General features: G+C 41.9%; 1 protein-coding gene across 3 annotated transcripts; it reads left to right on the top strand.

Annotated features, from left to right (window-relative positions):
* The first annotated feature begins 7,326 nt into the window (after positions 1 to 7,326).
* On the top strand, positions 7,327 to 24,400 carry dhrsx (dehydrogenase/reductase (SDR family) X-linked). 3 transcript variants are annotated; one of them, XM_041966403.1, is made up of 7 exons: positions 7,327 to 7,439; positions 15,184 to 15,291; positions 15,893 to 15,961; positions 19,460 to 19,561; positions 19,698 to 19,905; positions 21,106 to 21,313; positions 23,288 to 24,400. In XM_041966403.1, exons 1-7 carry the CDS (start codon positions 7,340 to 7,342, stop codon positions 23,462 to 23,464), a joined length of 972 nt encoding a protein of 323 aa, XP_041822337.1. In that variant the 5' UTR covers positions 7,327 to 7,339; the 3' UTR covers positions 23,465 to 24,400. The 3 variants fall into 3 exon arrangements, 2 of the variants coding, with proteins under 2 accessions (XP_041822337.1, XP_041822335.1); XR_006008028.1 differs by lacking the exons at positions 19,460 to 19,561; positions 19,698 to 19,905; positions 21,106 to 21,313; positions 23,288 to 24,400 and having other exon boundaries at positions 7,332 to 7,439; positions 11,273 to 15,291; positions 15,893 to 15,930; XM_041966401.1 differs by lacking the exons at positions 19,460 to 19,561; positions 19,698 to 19,905; positions 21,106 to 21,313; positions 23,288 to 24,400 and having other exon boundaries at positions 7,332 to 7,439; positions 11,273 to 15,920.
* The last annotated feature ends 99 nt before the right edge of the window (positions 24,401 to 24,499 follow it).

Below are 24,499 nucleotides of genomic sequence, written 5' to 3'. Positions count from 1 at the left end.
GTCTTTCAACAACAGCTGTCATGCTAACCTTATAGGCTCCCTCTGTTTTAGTTGCAACGGTTGCTGTTGATCCCAGTCATGCATTTGTTTGATTAAGATGCAGGTTTGGCCACTAGCGCCTCTTTATGGGATGAAACTATCAGGAAATTACACTGTGAAAATGAAATTACACAGACAGAAAGTATTGAGACGTGGTCTAACACACAATTTGAATTGGCCTTTTTTTTTAGATTTGTTGACAATAAGAAATATGCACAAAAAAACTCCAGCCTTGTACTTTAAAATTGAATTTTCTGATAATAAACTAAACAGAACACTTGCAAAGTCTCCCATCTCTTGCATTCCTGTCTGACAGGATCTCATGTCCTCTTGTTCCTAACTAATTTCGGACCATGAACGAAGATCATGTGTAATAATTCAAAACTTCGAAACAACAACTAAATGAATTATTTAGAGCTGAAGCTTGAAATTTTATGCCAAAAAGGACGAGACGCTGTGAAAGGGCCTAGGAAAAAACTGGATGTCTGCACATCAGCTCAGTGACCACAAGTCAAACCACATAACCATGTGATATCTCGGAAAGTCCAGAACAGCTTCTAATAGACTTTGAGGAGAGGCCGTTTTGTCCAAGGTCGGAAATAAGCTTTGAAACGTTTCACTGAGTATTTATTTACAACATGAACCACATATCGAGCACCTCATGAGAAGTAAGCCTTACAAGGCATTCAAGCTGGTTTACAAGCTGAGATCTGCTGTGTAATACAGAAAAAAGACAAGAATCCAGTATTCATCAGAAAAACACACCTCAAAAGCTCTGTTGAATGATGGCTCAATTCTTGGTGACCCCAAAAAACCAAGTAATAGATCTACTTTTGAATAACTACAGTGTTGATCCAAGGTAAGCATTAAACCTAGTTTTAAATTATTCTGCCAATATAAGAATATAATGGATCAGATATAACACCACTGTTCCTGAGTCATTGTACAAAGCCTCTGAGCCTTTAAGGCATCACCTTCAATAGATAAATCGATACCATGACCATCGACCATGGTGACAGTCATCTTACCTTTCACTGTCACTGTCCCAGTGACCAGCAGCAGAAGGCACGCAGCCCCCAAACCAAAACTCATTTTGACCATAGCCTCCGACTTTTTCTCACCACTGCTTGTGTGAAATATGCAGATGCCGCCGTCGTGTGCTGCCTGTTCTGACTCCTGCCTTTTAAAGAGCGGCCCGGGTGTGGCACTCTGAGGGGCCTGTTGCAAAAGGTGCGTTATTATCACCAGACCTTAGAAAAACAGATGAGTTAAAAACAAAAAGTCATTACAGAAGGATTAGCGGTGAGTGACTCAGATCAGTCAGTCATTACTTGATATGCACCATTAACAGAATAAGGAGCATCCCTGTGGGCATTTTACACCCGTCTGTGTTACACAACATTTAGTAAGAACTGTGAATGTATTTTTAATGATTGCATGAATTATTATGGGTCATTCATTCCAATGCTTTATTTTTTTTTTCTATTTATATAGTACTTCAATGCAATTACTGTGTTTACAACACTAAAAACATGTGAAAAACCTTGTATACATCCCATATTCTTCAGTGGGATCTGCAGCCTATTAACCTATCAATTTGCATGCACTGCAGTGCACATGGCATATTATTTGTTGGTCTCAGCCAATGAAAATGGCCTGTTTTGAAATTGGAGATTAAGTGGTGAACACTGGATGCTTTTAGAAATGAAAGGAAGAAACTGGGGGTGCATGTTGCTGATGATGCATGTTGAAAAAGGTGGCGCAGAGAGCAGAGACCCCCCCCCCCTCACACACTGACCAGGTGAACGGCTTCTCCGTCCCCTCTGCGGACATCAGGTGGACTTCCCCGCTGTGTGCGCGCGCGCCTCGACAGCCTCACCAACACCGACAGCGCGTGCAGACCGAGGATCCCCTCAGCTGGAGATGCAGTCCTTCATCTCTCCCGTGTCCAAGGCGATCCTGGTGGCTCTCTTCATCTTCGCCATCCTGCTCATCCTCTACGTGATCCTGTGGTACATCTGCCGGGACGTGGACTGCGACCACGGCATCTGATGAACATGGACCGACTGGAGGGGAACCAGGGGAGCCCAGAGACAGCAGGGTGACCCCGATCGGCGCGCACTTTCCAGGTGACCCCCCTATTTACGGTTGCAGCTGTGTGTGCTCTGATTTGAGATGGATTGATATTCAACATGTTGCACCAACTGTGCTGCGGTCAGTTTCTGAGAGGAGGAGGGAGCACATATCATTTAATTTCATTGTTTGTTAGTTTTTCATTTATTTATTTTTACAAAAAAAAGGCTATAGCGCGTTCTCACAATGTATGAATCATATTTGATGGTTATTCGGTTGAAGCCCAATATAAAATGCATTCAATTAATGTAAAGAGTCATTACTGCCATCCAATTTACTTTATTTATTATATATATATATAAATTATGTATTAATGAGGTGAATCTCTAATTTTTGTACAAAATAAATGTCTGAAGGAGGATTTAAAAACAAACTGTAGTTTATATATATATACATTTCAGTAACACCAGTTATTCTATGCTCGTTTGCTACAAATACGTAGTTTTCATACAGCAGACTATGACTCACAGTCTGTGACATGAATATCTAATTGGGATTGGTGCTGGTGTGGTGCATGAACTCTGCTCTGTGTATCTGCATGGGGTGACTCTGTGGCTGAAAGCATACAGAACAGACAGGTCAAAGATGATGGAGATTAGGGTGATCAAGCACACTTCCGCCTTTCTCTCTCTCTTTCTTTTTTTCTTTCGTTCTGTTCGTGATCTGGAGAGCGAGGACTCTGTTCTCCCGCCTTTCGTTGTAAGAAAAGGTGACAGGAAGCGGCTGATTATGATTGGTGAGGCGAGGACACATCGTCGCATCCTCTGTGTGAAGCACCATCTCATTCTCCAGATTTTCACACTGGAGGTGACGAAACTTATGAAAAATGTTAAAAATTTAAAATGTTTAAGTATTTCCCAAGTCAAAGGAACTGAAGCAACAGAAGCAGCAAAAAGTATTGTGTTTCCTCGTCTTAAGCAAAGTGTCCACGATGTCTGACGACTGTTTTTCACAGGCATTTGCTAAAGTGGACACAGCTACCTCAGCTCATGAGCTTGCTTTCTGTAGTTCCCACATTCTGAAAGCCATGACTAGCCACCGCATGACCTACAACACCAAGCTTCCAGCACCAGCTGTGCTGCAGCACCACTTTCTGATGTGGCCGCTTATAACATGTCCAAAAATACAGGACATCAGTGAAGTCACCAGACCGGGTGAGGCGCCACTAAGGCCCGTAGCGCTGGGTTTATGGGTCACTCATGACCCTCTGAGCCTGGTATTTTGTAGAAGAGCGGTGATTTAGTCGTGGCACTGGTTTCTGGGTCTTCAGGGTTGAAGAAGCTTGGATCATGGAGGGCTGTCCTTCTTTGGATCTCTCTACCACTGATGGAGATGCATAGAGCTGTATTTCAGCTCTCAGGTGGTGTGGAGTTTCATGTGTGTGTGTGTGTGTGTAATATGCAAACACATACAGCAAGGATGTAGTAGTGTAGCATTTAGCAGCTAAAAAGCCAACTCTCTTACTCAGGAGTTGGTGGAGATCAAACCAGAGCTTACAGGAGAGGGAATGTGACACCAAATTCACGATGTTAATTAATGATAATGATCTCTGTGTCTGCTGGATGGGAGATAAGCAACTGATTGCTAACATATTAGCCATAACAGCTTTATAATATTATGTCAATGTTGCGTTGACAACTTGTTCTGCTGCCCCCAAGTGGCCAAAAATCTATTCAGTCAGCTTTAGGCCAACTTTATTGGTTGTGTTTCACCAGGTGAAAGTGCATTTGAGCCTTTTGGATAGAAGGTGTAAAATGTACAAAACAGCATACTGACCTCTGGGATGTTGCGTTACAGCCAGAAGTCTGACTTTCAACTGGATTCTCCTCATCACCGACCATAACTGAACAGTGAAAGTAGGATTTTTCCATGCTTCTTTGTAGATGAGGCATTCTTTTAGGGTTAGGATGGGTTTTATTATTTCACACTTCTTGAGTTTAGCCATAAGCTTGCATGCGGACTCAAACACTAGCAGCCATTCACGTTGACATCATCTGTGACTCTCAGAAATGTTTCCATGTAACACAGCTCATTCATCACCCGCCATCTGCTGCGTGAACGCCGGCGGCAAGTGAAGAGTGAGCTAACCTGGCCGGCTCTGCTGTCTGTTTCTTCTTTAATGTCTCTGCTCTCCGCTGTCCGTGTGAATGACTCCTTACCTTTTGACTAGTGATATAAAAGCTGTATATTTTCACTGAGGCATTGCCCTGCAGATAAACCTGATCCAGAAAAACCAGCACAAAGACAAGGGCACACTCTGTGACTTCAGTGTCCGGTGTCGGACAAGTTAAAAAGAGTAATTGCACAGCTAAGAAAAAAAATGCACCAAGTTAAAGAAACTAGAGCAGAGAGCTCAGCAGTGTGTGGCAGCAGGCTGCTACTCATGCAGCACCATATAAAATAACATAACAGTATTATAAAAGCCCATCAGTTTACATGGCAACTACATCAGACACAAAATCTGATGGAGCTGACCTCTGACAGAGATGACAAAGTCAAATTTGTTCATCTTATCACATTTTGTAGAGTGGAGCCATTTTCGTCTTCTCCTCAGTTACGAGCTGCGTCCATAGCCGAAAGTTGATTTTATTACGAACTGAGACCATAATAATGAAAAGATGTTGCCACAGTGATATTAATAATTTTTGTTTTAAAACTTGATTTCACCATGAACAGGAAATGGAAAAGAGGTCCTCAGGGAAATCGGTAACCGCAGTACTTTTTGTTTTATTCAAAATAAATGTAAAAAATATTTAAAAAATGAATCAAATATAGCATTAATGAAGCTGATAGGGAGTGGGGAGAGAGCTTTGATAGACAGTATTTTATGGAAACTATAAACTGAATATATATATATATATATATATATATATATATATATATATATATATATATATATATATATATGCATTTGTAGTAGTTTTACACACTTTTTTTAGCTGTTTGACTTTGTGACCGCTTGCTGAGGACTAAATACATGTATTCTCTGGATGCAGAGCCTGCATTTTGACCACTGTTTTAATATATAATATAATGATTTTTAAATATGTCATGAGCACACACAATTCCTTCACATGCACATTTTAAAGTTTTTTATTATTATTTATTATTTAATTCTTATCAGATTTTTTCTGTGTGGGACATGTTTTGTCCCTTCGCTCAGGGATCAGTGAGAAGTGACTTTTTGCCAATGAGTGCGACCCTGCTCTCTCACCACCAATCATACAGACTGCAGCTGACACTAGGCTCAGCACATGTCATGTTCGCCTGCCTGTTGCGTATCATTTATGCTGTGCTGAGGACCTTTCACAGAGTGTCCAATATGGTAAAAAGTTCATCTTCTGCTCGTAAATTTCTTGATCTTGATCATCATCTTTGCATATTCCCACAATGATGTCAGAAATCAGAAGTCAGACTGCTCTCTTTCATGCAGCCACAGGTGGTCAGAGTGTCCTGCTTAATTGCAGACATTTACCACCTTCCCACCAGCAAGAACGTGCATCTATGTGACTGCATGCCATGACAAATGCTTTAATAGTGAACATTCATCCAGACCACACGACATGACTGAGGAATGGAAGTAAAAAGACCCTGTTATTCCCCATAAAAATCTGTCTTTCGCAGTCATTTCCAAACACATTAGCGAAGGATTGAGAAAGAATGTTCACTCTGTATGATTTCTGGAATCTGCCCATCTCCCCTGTCTGTACGTACAGTATGTTCTTCCCTGTTTTTCTGGAAACCTGAGGGGGTTAACATTCTATGCTTAAATCTCACGCAAAGTGGCTATTTCAACAGACGATATATTGATGTTGGCATGCAAAAGTCAGGGCACCATTGCTCAAACTTTTCAAACTTTTTTACCCTGTACGCTTTCAGATACCTTTTACTCAGTGTGTCAGACCTTAATTAGCTTCTTAGGGCTATAGCTGGTTCACAATCATCATTAGGAGAGGCGAATTTCACAGCTTTACAAACTTGCTCCCCAAGCAGCTGCCACCTGTCCCTGCTAAACAGGAGAAATGACGAGTCACTCCAAAACATACAGTATAAAACCTGATTCTCCTCATTTCAGCCATACTTTTTTCAGGAATATTAACCTCCGCCACACTGCACTCTGTTGGCAGTTGCCCTTTAAGCAAACACTTGATAAAAATGTGACTACATTCTGCATCGGCCACAATGGCAGAGCATTTTCAGGTAGCTGTTTCCTCAGTTCGTGGTGTAATAAAGGTCAAGCGGAGACAAGAAAACTTTCTGAGAGAACTGCTCATAGCATTGATAGAAAGGCAAATCAACCAGATAGTCAGATATTCTGCTAAAATACATAAAAAAGCTGTGTCAGCACAGGCATCGAGTGTTGCCTGAGCTTGAGAGTAGCCTCAGGCACACTAATTACCATCCTGCGGAAGACAATTTGAATTTGGACTTTTTTATTATCGAAATTTATTCATCCACCACGATGACACACTCCTTCTGATTTCCATAAATTGGAAAACACAGAATTCAGACAAATTCAATCAAAAAAATGGGATTTGGGAAAAATGAGATTAAATCCAGAAAAACTGAAGCACATTTCATAGGACCCTAAAGAAGGGACCACCAAATTCTGGTAGCACATGACTGTAGACTAATACAGATGAAATAAAATGCATGATAAACTCAAAACTACCAAACAAAAGCCAAAACTCCTTTCTCTCCTCCTCTCTCTCTTCCCTGATCACTCCACTCAGCCTCAACACGGCTATGAACAGCTGCTTGTGTCCTGTGGCTGCACCCTCACATGTGCGCTCAATGAAAACACGCCCCCGGAAGTAGATCTCGAAGAGAGGCCGTTCGATTGAGTTCACCAAAATAAAAGCACACCGCAACAAAAACAAACTTCCTGGTTTGATCTATGTTCAGTCAACTTTACAGTCAATATGCCTGTGTGTGGTTTCTTCCCCTTAGCGAGGGGGGGCTCGTCAACTCCTTTACAATCTCAAAATAAGATTTCTTGTCTTAACAGTTAATCTTAACAGTTAATCCGCACCATTTTTAGCAGTTTCTGACGCAGTTTTCTTGGGGGCGGAACCACGCGTGCTACAAATAACATGCAGGCTGCGAGCCGGACTCATTAACGTGAAGCACAGCTGGACTCGGAAGTTGTTCGGTCGGAAGCAGAGAGATGTGGCTGCTGAGAGTTTTGGTGCCTCTTGTCAGGCTGTATTTATGCGGAATGAAGGTTCTTCTCTATCAGATGTTCAACAGATCTTTTACGCTACCAGGTCTGGTCAATTTATTTTTCCTAAATGTGTGTTACGGTCTGCTAATCTCTGTGTTTTTAAGGTTATGATAGCCCAGTGTCAACCATTCATCCTTTGCATGCCGAAATCTCTTTAGAAATGTGACAGTTTCAAATAAATTTCTGTCATTTTTCGACTAAAATGTCGTTGACGAAACCGGAGATATGACTGTTTTGAATGACAGTGGTCAGGTCGGCATACAGGCGATTAACCAATAATTTCAAGTTTAGTTTGAGCAGTGGTTCGCTCGATATAGTTTGTTATAATCTCCCAGCAAAATCACGACAGGTAACAGCGTGAAGCAAAGCTGAAAAAAGTCGGCTAGTTTGGGAAGAAATGCTGCCAAATGCATGCTGCATATTGTCCATTTTGTATGATCTTTAAAACCCACAGTTTGTGGAAAAGTGGTCTACAGGCAGATGCTGGCCGAAAGGTGAGTTTCATTCATCATGATTCAAACATCTTTGTGTGTCCGCCAACATATAAAAACCTGTATAAGCCATGGTTAATGGGCTTGACCACAGCAGTAGTTTGTAGCGGTGAAAATGCTTGGTGACCCTGCTATGGTCAAAATACTTTCACAATATTAATAAGGATATTTTCTGATATTTAGATGTATCACAATAAGGTGAATGCAAGCAAAATCACATATTAAGTCATCAAAGTGATGCAGAAAGCACCAAAGACCAAATTCTTTACATGTCATAAACAAAAACCTTATAACAAATTAGTTCCTTGTCGATCACAGTCATTTATTTGATTAATGGAAATTTCTAGAATGAATAGCCTTTTTTTTGACTGACATAGAGCAGCACAAGCTCGTGAGTAATTTCTTTTCACGTCTACTGAATAAGTGCGCTATAAGAACATAAGTTGATATTCTAAAAATGTTTTTAGTTAGAATCCTGCCTTTAAAAGTCCTGTAACTGAAGCAGTAGTTTGATAAAATCATCTTCACTCAAGGCCCCCTCTGTTCCAGAGACTCTCTAGAGTTTGTCCAGTTAAAGTTGACTTTAAACTGATTAGCGCCCAAGACCATGAGATGTGATTAAAAGCTAGGGGAAAATGTTACTGAGTGGACCTTAAGTTCAAAATTACCAATTCCACAATTGGGTGTTTTGAGTGATAGTATTCTGAGCATGTCATTTCAATTTAAGCCATTAAACCAAAAGGAATATTTTAGTAAAGCATGTGACAGTAGAGTGGGAAATTACTGTTGCGTTGCACTTTAAGACAAAGATGATTGTGTCTGCAGCCTTGAGATTTACTCTCTAATCTCTCAAAGAATGCAGGCAGTTGCACAGAAAGGGTATTTCCAAAAGTCTTCCTATTAATAGCTGTTTGTGGAATGTCCCACGCCATGATAAATAAATTAAAGCTTGACTGAAAAATCCCACTTTTTATTTTAGTTGGTTTTATTTATCAGTGTTGTTGTTTAGGGACAAAATATTTGCAGATCAGGAGTTCAAGTTTTTTAAATCCTGTATGCAAAATTAAAGCTGAAAGTTTATGTCTCTCCGTCTTCATTTTCACCTTCACATATTAAGTGATTTATATGATAAGCTAAACTGTGTCACTATGATACCATGTTCTATCACAGCCAAGTGTGGTCACAAGCATGACAAACCATGTCTGACCACACCTAACTTGTGATGCTGGGTTTGGTCAGAGGTTTGAGAGGCATATACAGGCATATGAGAAAATTAGGACACCCCATTAAATAATCAGCTCTTTATTTAGAAATGGTACACATACCAATATCCAGTCATGTTTTTATGTATTTTTCAAAAAGAAAGTGATTTGATTGCAATTTAACAACAAAAATGAACATTGTTTGACAAATCCAAAAAAAGAAAAAAAAATAAAGTATGTATTTCAATGGAGGAAAAAGTTAGGACACCCTACCCCCTAGTAGCTAGTGTTGCCCCCTTTGGCTGATATGACTTCAACGAGACGCTTTTTGTAGCCTTTTACCAGTCTCTGACATCGATCAGGAGAAAGTTTGGCCCACTCCTCAATGCAGAATTCTTTCAGCTGTGAGATGTTTGAGGGGTGTCTTGCATGTACAGCCTGTTTCAAGTCACCCCACAGCATTTCGATGGGATTAAGATCAGGGCTTTGACTTGGCCATTCCAGGACTCTCCACTTCTTCCTTTTTAGCCAGTCCTTGGTGGATTTGCTGGTATGCTTTGGGTCATTGTCTTGTTGCAGTATCCAGTTACGCTTCAGCTTTAATTTTTTGACAGATGGTTTCACATTTTCTTCAAGCACCCTCTGATACACAGTAGAATTCATGGTGGATTCTATGATGGTGAGTTGGCCAGGTCCTGCTGCAGCAAAGCATCCCCAAACCATGACACTGCCCCCTCCATGCTTTACAGTTGGTATGAGGTTCTTTTCTTGGAAGGCTGTATTTGGTTTACGCCAAACATGTCTTCTGTTCTGGTGTCCAAATAATTCAATTTTAGACTCATCTGTCCAAAGAACCTCATTCCAGAAGTCGTGGTCTTTGTCTATGTTCTCTCTGGCAAACTTCAGTCTGGCCTTGATGTTTTTTTTAGAGAGCAAAGGTTTCTTCCCTGCACACCTCCCATGCAAGTCACACTTGTGCAGTCTCTTTCTGATGGTAGAGTCGTGCACTTTCACATCGACAGTTGCCAGAACCTGCTGTAATTTCCTTGATGACACTTTAGGATTTTTCAGGACCTCTTTGAGCATCTTGCGTTCTGCTCTGGGGGTAAACTTGCTCGGACGGCCAGATCTTGGCATGGTGGCAGTTGTTTTAAATGTCCTCCACTTGTAAATAATTTTGCGAATGGTGGAATGGCTGATGTTAAATTCTTTTTAAATCCTTTACCGGACTCGTAAGCGGCCACAATCTTCTTTCTGAGGGCATCAGGAAGCTCTTTAGACCTCACCATGGCGCTCACCTCAACATACCAACTGTCAGGGCCACACCAAACTAAATTTGAGGTTTAAATAGGGCAAGGCTCCATTCAAATGCTGGGTAACGATGTACTAATCATGTGCACCTGACGTGATGCACCTGTTTGGGATTTGCAACATTTTAAGAGGGATAATATAGGGGGGTGTCCTAATTTATTCCTCACCAGAAATTGCATTATTTTTTAATTAAATTTTACAGAAAGTTTTAAACAGGCTTTTCTTATTTTTTTATTGTTTAGTTATATTACTTGGATCCCTCAGTTTAATTAAAATTGACATTAAATACCCATATGTCCAAATATATTTTAAAATACACAGGATTTCATGAGGTGTCCTAATTTTTTCACATGCCTGTATATTTCAGCCTATAGAGACCAGAGCAGCGATGTTTGGCTCCTTCCAGTCTCGACTGTGGTTTTATTCTTTTTTAAACATAGTCATGTGTTTAATGAAAATCCTGTAGCCAACAAAAGATAACATGTACGCTTTCATACCATCATTGTGAAACATAAATCAATCCTTGGACATGAAGTAAAGCTGAAACTTCCTTCCCAAGAGTAAGACTGCATTCAGAGAAGTAATATAGAAAATGATAATAAAGATAAAAAATAATGGACTCGGCAGAGGAAACATTGTTGCATCACGTGTGAACAGAGTTTTTAGAGATCACATCAGACTGCAGCAAGGTGAAAGTCATTTCATTTCCTGCCTTAACTTGATTTCTCACAGTGCAGTAATCTGATTTCTTGTCTGTCTTGTCTATGTAAACATAGCTGAAAGATTTTACAATACCGTCTCAGGGTAGCATCACAGATATCTAAAATGTTTTTATCAATATCCTCAATTCTTTATTTCACTATTCTTGTTAGGTACTCAATAAGTGAAGGCATCCAAGTGGATTGCTTACTGAAGGAACCAATGGAGGCTAAAAGTTCAGGACCTTCATGCTCTGGCCTCAATCTGGTTGCACACCCACGGGCAAAAAGCAAAGTCTGGAAATACTTCGGCTTTGACACAGATGCAGATGGCTGCATATTGCACTGGAAACGGATATACTGTCGCGTATGTATGAGTCAAATCGCCTATTCCGGAAACACCTCCAATCTGTCGTACCACCTTGAAAAGAACCACCCCGTAGAGTTCAGTGAGTTTGTGAAGAGCAACACAGATCAGATGCGCGAGGCATTCGCCACGGCATTCTCCAGGATAAAGACTGAGCCTTCAGGTCTACATGTTCAGCAACAATCCCAGGACACAAACTTAAGGCAGAGCTTAGACTACGAAAACAGACGACACAATGATCTGACTGCTGCTGTCATCAACTTCGTCTGCGAGGGTTTGTATCCTGCATCTGTAGTTGAAGAGCCTACTTTCAAGACCTTGATGAGTACCATTGATCCTGGCTACTCTCCACCAAGCAAAAGTGACTTGGTAGTCAAAATGCTTCCTCAGATGTATTGCCGTACCCGGGACATGGTCTTTAGTGAGCTTACTGGGGTTGTGAACTGTGGTGTTACGACAGACCTTTGGCAAAGCCAAACCCAGAATAGAACATACATTTCACTGTCTATGCATTCAGTTAATTACAACAGTACAACTGGCTTCTCTATGACCAACAAGTGCCTAAAAACTTTTGAAGTACAAGAGGACAACACAGCCGAGAACATCACCAGAGCGATGTATGAAGCCTTCGTTGAATGGGGGATAACTCATAAAGTCAGCGGTGCCACCACAAATGGTTCGGTGGACATCGTCAAAGCATGCTCTCTCCTGGAACTGTCAGTGGAAATGCCTTGCCTTGGACATACCATCAATCGTGCAATGGATGAAGCCTTCCAGCTGCCGGGAGTCGACAACTTTCTGGGATGTTGCCGCAAACTTGTTGATCATTTTAGAGAACCAGCAATGTATCTGCTGAGGGATAAACAGAAGCAGCATGGCCTCACTCAGTGTGCACTCGTCACAGACAGGTGCAGGTCTTGGTTGGCCACGTTGGCAATGTTACAAAGACTGAAAGAGCAACAGGTTGCTGTAACTGCAACACTTATAGACAGTTCCAGCAACCACCATTTCAGCTTTGATGGTTCTGACTGGGCCTTGTTGGAGGGCTTGACTGAAGTCCTCCAGCCTTTTAAAGTTGTGACAAACATGATAACTTCTTGCAGGTATCCAACCATTAGCATGGTTAGGCCTGTACTTCACATGCTGTTGAACAACACCCTCAAGGTCAAGGAAGGGGACCTCAAAGAGATCAGCATGACCAAAGAGGTTATCTCAAAGGTCCTATCAAGCACCTATTCACAGAATTCGCAACTATCACAAGAAATTTCAACGTTCCTCAACATTGCTACGTTCCTCGATCCTCGGTACAAGAAATTGCCTTTCCTGTCCACTCAGGAACGCTCCAAAGTTGAGGATAACATCATCGAAGAGGCGAAAGCAATCCTTGAGAAGCAAACTGCTGAGCGAGCATGCCTAGATGATTTCTCTTTGGTATCTGAGGAGCCACCGAGCAAAAAGCAGACGCCTCTAAGAGAATCTTCAGCCAGCAGTGCAACCCAAGACAACCCTTTGGCTGCCATATTTTGCCAGTCTGATGCAGACCAGAGCCAGGAGGAGCTGCATGCACAAGTAGTAGAGGAGCTGAGCAACTACAAATCACAACGAGTCCTAGGCCTGAATGAAGACCCTTTACTGTGGTGGTCGAGTCATGCGCCCTTGTTCCCCACCCTCCCAAAGGTGCTGCAGAAGTACTGGTGCGTCCCTGCCATGAGTGTACCTTGTCACAGGCTGTTCAGCTCGTCCGGCACTGTTCTGTGCGGGAAAAGGAATCGTTTAGCTCCATCTTTAGTCGATCAGCAGGTCTTCTTGTATGAGAACTCGCGAGGCTACTTTGAGCCTGAACCCTGTGAGGATGATTTGGAGAATGTTTGGGAAGGAAACTGTTGTCTGGGTCAGCCACTTGAATGACTGTGTGATAGCAAAACGTCAAACGTCAAATTCTAATGACTTTATTCCCTGCATACAGCATTATGAACATGTAATGGACCTCCAAACCTGTCTTCAAGTTTTTTAAGTTCAAGACAATAACCTGCATGAAAATGGTTTGTCCTGTTTTCTCTCATCGGCTGATTTTAAAAGAATCGCGTAATACTTTGGCGGAAAACTCCATATCTGTGTTCTTTCTGAGAGTGAGGTGAGGAGATTGTCGTCAATCTCATGCCTCTGCTTTAAGCACAGAGCTAAAGCCAGGACATGTTTAGCCCAGCGAGCACAAAGACTGGAAACAGGAGAAACGGCCGGCCTGTGCCTGTCCAGCAACGCATGCCTTCAAAGCCCACTAGTTAACTCCCATTTGTTTAATCCATATATGGAAATATGAAAAACAACTATTTAGCTGTTGTTGCTCAAGAAATAGCTCCAACGCTCCCACAAAACCATGCGTTGTTATTTTAAGCCATGCTAGCCAAGTGGCGCTAGGTCCAAAACTAAATATGTCAAGTTTTGGATGGATTGGCGTGAAAGATTTTACATGGATCCATGTTCCCCAAAGGATGGAAGCTAATGACTTTGATGATCCTCTGACCTTCTATCTAGTGCCATCACCTGGTCAAAGACTTACTCTGTGTTAGTGCTATTTATGGAATAATAGTATGCTGACACACTAAATCAGATAATAAATATTATTAAATATTAAGTAAGTCATTGTTAGCATGTTGATGTTAGCATGCGCTAATGCAAATAAGTCACATTGCATTAATTAGTGATTAGCTTTAGAGGTCTTTCTACGTTTCTACTTTGAGCAAAGCCAGGCTAGCTGTTTTCCCCTGCTTCCAGCCTTAATGCTAAGCTAGGCTAACCACCTCCTGATTCTATACTTGACGTGCAAAAGTTCAATTGAAACAATTGTTCTTATCTCAGAAAGAAAGGAAAACTGCTATGGTTGATGTCACATTTTTACTTCATCATGGTAGTTGTATTTTTTTTTTTTTTCAGCCGAAATCTGTCCAGAAAATGTAGTTCACTGAAACAGAACTGATATCTTCATACTGGATCCAACAAATCTGTAATCAACGACTAAAAGAATTGTGATGATAATAGAATAATCATTGTGTTGTCTGTCACTATCTCTGCCTCCTACTAACAGCTGCTCAGTGCGTTGTAAGCTCTGTTCTGCCTTTTTGGCCTTTTCTGTTGCACTCCGAATTTCTCTTTTCAGGCTCAATGATTCAACTTTTTTAGTTGGGATTGGGATGTATTTTGTGAACACCTACTGCATATAGATATTTCAGCATTAGCGACGGACAAACTTTGAAAATGTCTTGCTCTGCAGAACAATGGCGCATGCAAACGATCATGTAAAGGAGCTTTATTGAAGTAAAGATCTTGTTTTCCACATTTGCCTGACTGTTTGATGTAAATACATTTGCACTTGTTCATCTTTAACATTGGGCAACAGATTTAGTCGTATTAATCAACTCTTGTTTTACAGATTAGACCTTCTGGCCCTAGCATAGTCCACATTGTTTACCCTTCTGTTCTGGTCCATGTCAGTCCACATTTGATTGTAAAGCCTGTAGACTCTGACCTGGACTGATTGGCCTCTTGCTTTAAATGCTGTGCGGCAGCATTTTATCTAACACACAAACTGCTGCTAATAAGTCTCAAGAGTCCTTCCTCCCTGCAAGGTCAGGATCTGAGCAGCGCCTGTGATGCCACAGCATTAAATCCTACCTGTTATTAACACCACTCATGTGGTCCCCTCTCTCCTCCTGCACAGTCCTGCCCAAGCAAAATGGAAGGGTTGCCATTGTGACTGGGGGGACCAGAGGAATGGGTTTTGAGACAGCGAGACACCTGGCAAACCTGGGCATGCATGTTGTCATAGGTAGGCTCCTGTCCGATCATATGCCTTTAGCCAGATCATATGCAGGTTATTACATTTCTCTGCTGTCAAAAAGAAGACACGGGTTTATGCAGCATTAATTGTGCAAAATCCAGTTTTTATTTTCAGATTCAACAAAGGGGCCTAATACACAACGTTCTGTTTTGGGGATTTGGAAAATTTTAAATGCTAATTTTCCTGATTGGTGGCTAATTTGAGCTACTGCTATTTGTGGTTTGTGTCCTAATGTTTTTACGATGTATAGAAGAATTTATGTTAAAGTTGGTGCACATGTGTCGAGTAGATGACCAATGAGTGTGACAGATCCACCAGTAGCCTCTGGAGGATCTGCCACTTTGCACCTTAACCCCCATCAGACTAAATCCCATTGAACTGATTGAGGTAATGGTCTTACATTTGAATCAAACAGCAGAAACTACCCCCAGTCGATGCTTTGTGATTACATGTTCTGTGCCACATATAAACAGAGATGACCTGAGCTTTAGCCAGTCTTGTTGAGTCAGTGGCGGCAGTTGGATTGAGTTGAAATGGATATCTGCTGGACGCCCGCCCACCAAGCTTCTCTGATCTCCATCATCTCCAGCTGGGAACGAGAAAGAAGAGGGTGCAGCGGCCGTCAGGATGATTCAAGAAGAGGGCAGCAGAGGGAAAGGTAATCACCTGTCTGCCTCCGTCTCTCTCTCTCTTTACTCACATCTGCTATTTTAGCACTTTTTGAGCCAAAACAAAACCTTACGCTGACATAGTCTGGTACAAAATGTCAAGAACCTCCTAACCAAAGCTTATCCTGCAGTATTTATCGATGAACTGCAGATTTGAAGTATTATGTACTTCAATATACTGTATGTGTATACGTTAAGACATAATTTTGACACAAATATATGGTTTCAATTCATTTTTTTTAACTAGCCTCAAGCAATGTTTTTATATTCTGCAAGGAAAAGCATTCTCTAAAAGACATATTTCTGCTTCACACCATCCTCATGGGGAGCTCACATCTTCAGTCATGGCAGCACAATATGACAGTGTGCAAATTATAGACCCAGACATGCGGCAGCTTTTCAGCAACTGTTACTTAAAGATGCGTACACGCGTGCCGTGCATGCACATGTCTTTTCCAGATGGTTTTATCTTGTTAAGACTGGCACTGTGCAGCCTCCAGCTGGCATCCTGGCACCGTCACCACAGCAGGACGCTCCAGAGCAGGAGCTGACAGTTAACGTGACAGATCTGTTCAAGGCAAATGCGAAATGTTGCTCCCTCTGTCTAGGTTGGAGGGGCATTACCACAAATTATTGCATGGGCACTTTTAATCTACGAATACATGATCTGTCATAGTTCACAGAATAGCCAGGATGGAACATTTTTTATAACTCACAGAGGCCTAATATATGTAGGACACAGACAGAGAAAATCAACATGTTTGGGTCCGAAATATCTGCCATTTAAAGGAGCGTTTAGCCTCTTTTTATGGCCGCTGAAGAGACCGTGGTGTCATCCTTTCAAAGAGGGCAAGGGTTAGTGAAAATATAGATTGATAGCTGTGGATATGGAGGAATTCGGTAAACTTATTTTTTCTCAATTGCTTTCATAGTAACAATTAAGATGAGAGTATTTCTTTTGACAAAACTCCTCAGTCTAGTGGTCCAAAGTACTGTTTCATATAATGGACCTGAAAGCTGAAATACAATATGGACCACCAGAGTAAAATAAAATACTCAAAAAAAGTACCAAAGTACCCCAAAATTATAAAAGTATAGTTCTTAGATGCAATAATCCAAAAACAACAAACAAAAAGAAAAGCAAATGAATTCTTAAAAGAAAAAACAATGTTAGCATGAAAGATGTCTGACTTCTGGGGTGTTTGAATGCAGAATGAGAAGAGGAACGTTGTCAATTTGTGAAATAGCTCCAGGAAATGGCTCAAACACAGGGCTCTCTGGGTATGGGTGTGAACTTTGAACTCAGCTGCTCTGAAAAGACTTCAAATGAGCTCTTTACTTTCAACACTTCCCCTGAGGGCTCTGCGCGTCGTCAGCCAGCGTCTGTAGAGATCTAACCTATTTCCTTTCATTTTGAAAAGCGGCCGAAAAATACTGAATTTGTGCAAAAATGCCACTGATCTGGACCTCAGGGCCGATGACTGAACAGCGCTGATGAAAGCGGCCTTAAATGGGACTCACGGAGGCGGCCAGCCTGCTCGTGACGTCCTGAAAAATCTGCCAGTGGAGCGAGCTTCCTTCTAAACACAGGAGAGAGTGCTGCACAAATAGGCCGGCATCCACACAAAAGCCTCTTTGTTTGAGTCCGACTGTGTGTGAGAAACAGCGCTAATCAGAGCAGTGATTTACTAAATTCTATGCAGGATTTTTCACGTGATTCTTTACAGCGACATTCTCCAGCGCGCCCCCACATCAAACCCGACTTTAACCCTCTCTAGCGAGGCATCTCAATTAGTTTGATGCAGAATGTGCTGCAGTGGGGGTGTTTTAATTGATCTAATTAGGTGCTTGAGCAGTTAGTTCAGTAAAAGCCACGAGCGGTGGCAAGTGAGTCATGAATAATATTCCTGCAGTTGCTGAGAAATGAGACTGTACCAGGCTTTAGAGAGCTTCTAGAGCTTTAACCTCAGTGCAGACTTAGAACTATTATACCTATCAGAAATCATATGTTTTTTAAATGTCAATGTGATGTGAAACTTTAGTGACAAACGCCCTTATCACTACCTCTGCAGTTCCCCTAAGCTCGTCGGAGCTTTTTAACTTCCGACAAGCACGGCTCATATCAAGGCTCGAGACTCGCTGCTGAACACAGTAGAGCATTTAGAGCAGGCATCTCAAACCGGTTCCATAAAGGGCCGCGTGGCTGCAGGTTTTCATTCCAACCCAGGAGGAGCACATCAGGCCAACCAACCAACATCAAGGGATCACTTAGTTATCAGCCGACTGAGATCAGCTGATTAATTGATTCCAGCCTGGTGTGTTCCTCCTGGGTTGGAATGAAAACTTGCAGCACGTGGCCCTTTATGGAATCGGTTTGAGATGCCTGATTTAGAGGCTGCAGAGCCAGATGTTTTTATCAGGAGCTGGTGGAGACCAATCCTGCGAAGATGATTCAGAATGACTGCCAGTGTTGCTTATGAGAGGTTTCTCCTGCACTGAATTTCGGTTTGGTCCTCTACCTCAAAAATATCATTGATTTGGATCATTTGATCGGTGGATCATTGGTGCTTCATCAGGTTTGTCTGTTTGTTGTGACCCTGTCACTTTTTTATCACCTGTGTTGGAAGTATTACTTAGATCCTTCACGCTTACTAAAAGTACCAATAAAGAAATGTAAAAATGCTCGATTACAAGTAGAAATCCTGCATTTAAATTTAAAATAGTGAAAGTATAGAAGTTTTAAGTTATTATCATAAATATTGATTGTTGTCAATATTAGCAAAATGTACTTAGAAGTATCAAAATAAAAGTACCCATCATGCTGATATATTATAAAAGATATTTTTTAGATTGTTAATACTGATTCATCAATGTCAATGTCTCAACCCAGGGTTCAAGCCCATTCAAAGGGTCACAAAATACATGTCAGGGGTCTTGAGATGATTGATCTGAGATTTTAAAAGGTCATCACAATAAAATCTTAATATAAATCTTAATCTATAAAATAACTAGTAATTATACCTGTCAAATGATGATGATAATAATTTATATAGCACCAAATCACAACCTAAGTTGTCTCAGGACTTTCCATATAGAGCAGATACAGACAAAAAGTCTTTATCTGCAGAGACCCAACAGCTTCAGGGATCTAAAAAATGATTATAATTTGGAACATTGTGGCAATTTTTGGTTTAACTGGCAGTAACTTTTAAAGTAGCAGCTTTATTGGTTTCCACTGGCTCCTGCATGAAGACCATGGATGTCTTGAACAATAATACTGTTCTGTACTGATTAGTGTACAAGTTTTGACTGAAATCAGCAACTGCTCGTCACCATTGCATCACAGAAATATTCCAGGTGAATTTCCAGAAAGATTTCCCAGAAACAACTTCTCTCTGAAATGCTTCTTTAAAAACTGGTGAGGCATGAAATCAGAGCTCTGTCAGAGCTCTCTGGAAGCTGTGCTAACGCGCTTTTTCTGTCCACAGCTGAGTTTGTCTTTGTGGACCTGACCTCGCTGAAATCAGTGCGGCAGTTCGTGGAGACGTTCAAAGACAGAGGCCTCCCCCTCCATGTCCTGGTTAACAACGGTAGGCAGCGTTCACTGCCTCTGCGCATGCATGACGGGCCATGCTCGCGTTGCATTTTCAGCTGTTGGTCAAACATAATTTGAATTTGTGCATCGTACACTGAAGCGTGCGGTACCTCTGTTATTCCCTCCTGTAGCTGGAACCATGTTGGTCCCCGAAAAACAAACAGAGGACGGCTATGAGTTCCACTTTGTGCTCAACTACCTCGGCCACTTCCTGCTCACCAACCTGCTGCTGGACAAGCTGAAGAGGGCAGGAAGACAGGGCTGCTGCTCCAGAATCGTCAACATGTCCTCTGCCACACACTACGCAGGAGCCATGGACATGGACGACCTGAACAAGAAGTAAGAGGAACAATGAAAATCATGGAACTGTCCTTCGTCGTGCCACCAGGTGGTGGCACAAATACTAAATTCTAAATACTAAAGTGTCCAAGCGGCAAGTGCAAATCAGAGTTTGTATGTGTGTCCTGCTTTATTTACTTTTTATTAATTCATGGAAATTTGCACATTTTCAGAAACAAGCAGATGCTGCTGTCTGCTAATAAATGCCGTTGTTCGGTGCACTAGATAGATAGATAGATAGATGGATAGATAGATGGATACTTTATTCATCTCCGAAGAGAAATTTGCAGTTCCAGCAGCTCAAAAAGGTGGACACACAAGGGCATGCAAAAAAGAGCAAAAACTACTTTCAAGTAATGAACCTTTTCAAGTTGGAGGTAAAAATGCAATACAAAATAACAATATAAGAAAAAATAGTGAAGTAAAAATAAAGAACTAGGCTATCCAGGATAAACGTCTTCACATCTTGCTATACAGGATAAACATTCAAGCAGATTGTGTCTTATTTGTTATTATTAGATTGTGTTTTATCAGAGGCAGAAAAACAACTATGATATTGGAGTTATATGTCTGCCATCAGCTGGCCTGGTCTCTAAATGTCAGCATCGGCCATCGGTCGACCACTGAGAAGCAGATACTGTAACAATCACTCATAATTATTTCCAGAAGAATGCAGGCTGCTTTACTGACATTCCTAATCAACAGTCTATTTTGAGCATTAGTCTGTATTTAGTTTAAACCTCTTTGGCAAAGTCCTCAGGTTGGCAGCTGGCTGACGTGGAGCCAGAAACTATGGTGGACTTTGAGCTGTTTGTGAGTTCACGTTTCGTGCTGCTTGGATTGTGGAAAGAGTTGTGTGTAGTCTTCTGTTGGCTTTCGTCCAATCCGAGATGAAGGTGAGCGCACGAGAGCGTGCCGTCCCTGTTCCAGGACTGGCCACAACCCAATGTGCTGTGCTGCAGTCTGTTGTTGCAGCGCATGGTTGTGCAACTGTGCAAATAGTAGTTTTCCTAATTTCCCTGCAATGGCAAACAGGATTTCATTCTTCTATCTTAGACTCAGCCTGTGTGTTCTTTACACCTGCATGTTTTTTACAGCTCTGACCTTTAATCGCCTGTCATGGCTGAGTTTGAAGCTGACAAACACATTTCAGTGACAGATCTGCACACTTGGCGTGCCCTCCCCTCTCTCTGTCCACAGGATATGCTACAGTTCCCATGCCGCCTACTCCCAGAGCAAACTGGCCCTGGTCCTCTTCACCTACCACCTGCAGGAGCAGCTGACGGCCGGCGGCTTCCCAGTGACCGTCAACGCCGTGGACCCCGGCATGGTGGACACAGCGCTGTACAACAACCTGTGGACCCTCGCGCAGCTGCTGAAGAAACCGGTGGCCAAGATACTGTTCAGGGTACGTTTTTCAGAGTATGAGTTGTCGTCTGTTTGCAATATCTGTCCTAGCGTTTGGGGATCATTAGCAGTTCTAGTGTTTTTCTTTTCCTGCAAAATGAAAAAAGATGAATGAAACATCACATTTTTTCAGATTTGACATGCAAGGCAGTTGAGCGTGGCTGTTTTCCATGTGCAGTATATCCCATATCCCAACAGGAAGCCTGTTAGCTTGGGTTAGCGTTAGCTATCCGGCAGATTCCTCTGACTGTGACCAAAGCAGAATCTGCACGCTGATCAGTCAGCTTCACTGATTCATTGTACTCGTACAGCACCACAATAAAAGCATCGTGCATGAAATATCAAACACGCAGGATTGTAAACTTCAGCAAAACATCAGTTGCAAAAAAGCGATGGAGCATAAGTGAGTCTGGCTGTTTTTGACAGTGAGAAGCAAACTCTCCCGAGAGCAAATGGAAAATAACCTCTCTTCTAACCGTCCTTTTATTATTAAGTTTTGGGACCACTTGAAAGGCCCGGCAGTCGGGTCCCGAGGCTCAAGAAAATATTCCACTTCATCGATAAGCATGAAACAACTAAAAGCAGATCCGGATAACAAACCTTAGCTTGTCAGAGGGGATCGCATGACGGCGTGTGGGCATGGCAAAGTAGAGGAAAGTAGGACAGGGGACGAGCGGACACCGTTTATCCGGGAGGTCTTTGAGCACCATCAGGAGGGCTGTGCTGGGCTTAAAGCTCTCAACAGGAGCCATGTTTCCCTCTCAGATGTGAAGATTATTAGCATACACTCAAGCCAATCAGGCACCAAACCTCAAATAATAAAGTCAGCGGGTATTTCCTAATTCTAATTTTGTACGACAAAAATGCACTTTGGTGATAGCTTTGAAAGGTGTCCCTCACAATATTAATGCACGGTACAATTTGCAAGCAGTTGCAGGATTTAATTTCCTGTGCATCCGTTTCATTGAAAGAAAATATCAGCGCCATCAGCCATATTTAACTTTAATGATTTTCTGTCCTATCGGTTTGATTTGATGCTCCTCTAATGGCATATATTATACTGCCTGTGACATGGCTGAGTAATATTGGGCTTCATGCAATAACCGCACAGGTTTGTTCTTGAATAGAACGCACGACCAGTTTGAGAGAACGTGTGGCGTCTGTGAATGGGAAAGTTCTCTCTGGAATTAATATGCATGATTAGGGAGTTTTTGCATCCAGTATCGGTGGTCCTGATTGAGTCCATTTATGCTAGTTCCTCTCACTGATTTGCAAATTCCGACTACTTCTAGTAGCACATTTCTGACTTTGACAAAGCAGTTCTGTCCTCGTCAGTGTTCACCCAACAGCTGTTTCAAGAGTTATGTTCCTCAGTTATGAGCCGGTGATAAAATCTCAGTAACAAATTGTCTGACATAAAAACTGCCTGGTAAGAAGATTTATCTCACCAGACAAAAAAAAAACATCATATTTTCCTTGATTTAAGATATTTTGTCTAACTTAGATTTGGCTTTTTGCACTGTACAAGCCGCTGTCCAGGGAAATAACATTAAAATACCTGAAGGATGCTGCGTCCTCTGATGCCACATCCCTTTGGCTTCCCACACAGTTTGCTTAACCAAATGTGATTCAGCCATCTATAATTTCATGTCCAATCAGTCCTTCTTTACTCCAGTCATGGTGTGGCACTGGCAGTAGTAACATTTCCTCTTATTTCCGTGTCACTGATACGACCACAGACTGCTGAACTTTTGCCCTTTTTCATGTCCAACAGCAGGAGTGTGCATCAAGTTGCTTTTTTTTGCTCTTTGGTAGCAAACAGAACACAGCAGGTCGCCTTCGGTCGCACTTTTTTCTGCACGCAAGGGCACTGTTCATCTATTTGAGCAATTTATGACCTTTCAAGTTTGAAAAAAAATACTTTAACAAGCAAAGAAAAAACATTCAGTGAACTGATGGCCTGTTTCCCTCTCAGACTCCAGCAGAGGGAGCATCCATCTCCATCTACGCCGCCGCTGCCGCCGAGATGGAGGGGGTCGGGGGCTGCTACCTGTACAACGGCGAGAAGCGGCAGTCCGCCGACGCTTCCTACGACTCCGAGCTCCAAGCCAAGCTGTGGAAGAAGAGCTGTGAGCTAGCGGGCCTTCAGTAGGCCTGACAAGACCAACAGGGATAGCTCCACATCCTGGAAAGTCGCCTGAAAGACGCTACCCAGGGCTTACTAATCACATATAACCACTGCCTCACTTTATATTGTCCCAGCTTTTAAATATGTAGAATTTAAATCTATCCCCATACTAACAGCACATTCTGTGAGCATGTGCATTATGTGTAGTAGTGCAATGCAAACTGTTTACTGTGATTATACATGGACGTGGTTCTCTTTCTGCCCCGTGTTGGTTTGTCTTTCTTGAGCAAATCAGCACCAGAGTGAAACACAGAGTTCTCAGTGTGCCAAATGCACTCGCTGTCTTTCTGTTCACGTGTTAATCATGCCAGCGTCGTCGTGTTAAATAATCGCAGGCAATCTGATCACAGGAGCAACCGACATGCCTTAACGGTGCATATTGAAGCCTACGGGTGACTTTTTAAAAATATTCTGGCACGGCCTCCATTTGTTTGTGTGTTATGAAGTGATGTGTGAGAGTGTGAACTGTATAGACTTGAGATTCAGTGTGATTGCATTGGAAAAAGAAATCCAGACTTTTCACCTGGACTTTGTTTTGACCATCTATCTGTTTTTACTATTGCGGTTCAGTGGTTGCTCAAATCTGTGAAATACAGTGAAATCATTTGTATGTCTGTTTGAATCATCCAGAAATATAATGATGTGCTCTCGTGCTAAACTACTGCCAGCTGCCACCTCTCTCTCCTGTAAAATGCACTGTACACATTTCATCTTGAAACAAACCATTCCAGTCAAATGTTCATTGTATTGATTATGTATTGCACACATGGTTTACCATGATCACTGTGAATGATGCCTTTTTCCAGTGTGTATTCATTTCTAGGTATATGAATCGTCTGTCAGTCAGATGCTCCACGTATGCCAAGAATATGTTCATCACTAATAAACAATTTGCCTTTGTCCGAGACATCATTTTCTGTAATTTTTTATCATTTATTTTTTTCTGTTACTACACACTCAATATTTTCTTCATATCACAAGCACAGGTTGTGTCTAGGC

The sequence above is a fragment of the Chelmon rostratus genome, chromosome 24 (assembly GCF_017976325.1).
Source record: "Chelmon rostratus isolate fCheRos1 chromosome 24, fCheRos1.pri, whole genome shotgun sequence".
NCBI classification, from domain to species: Eukaryota; Metazoa; Chordata; class Actinopteri; order Chaetodontiformes; family Chaetodontidae; genus Chelmon; species Chelmon rostratus.
The sequence above is the reverse complement of the archived record's forward strand: the minus strand, read 5'-3'. Positions and strand labels throughout refer to the sequence as shown.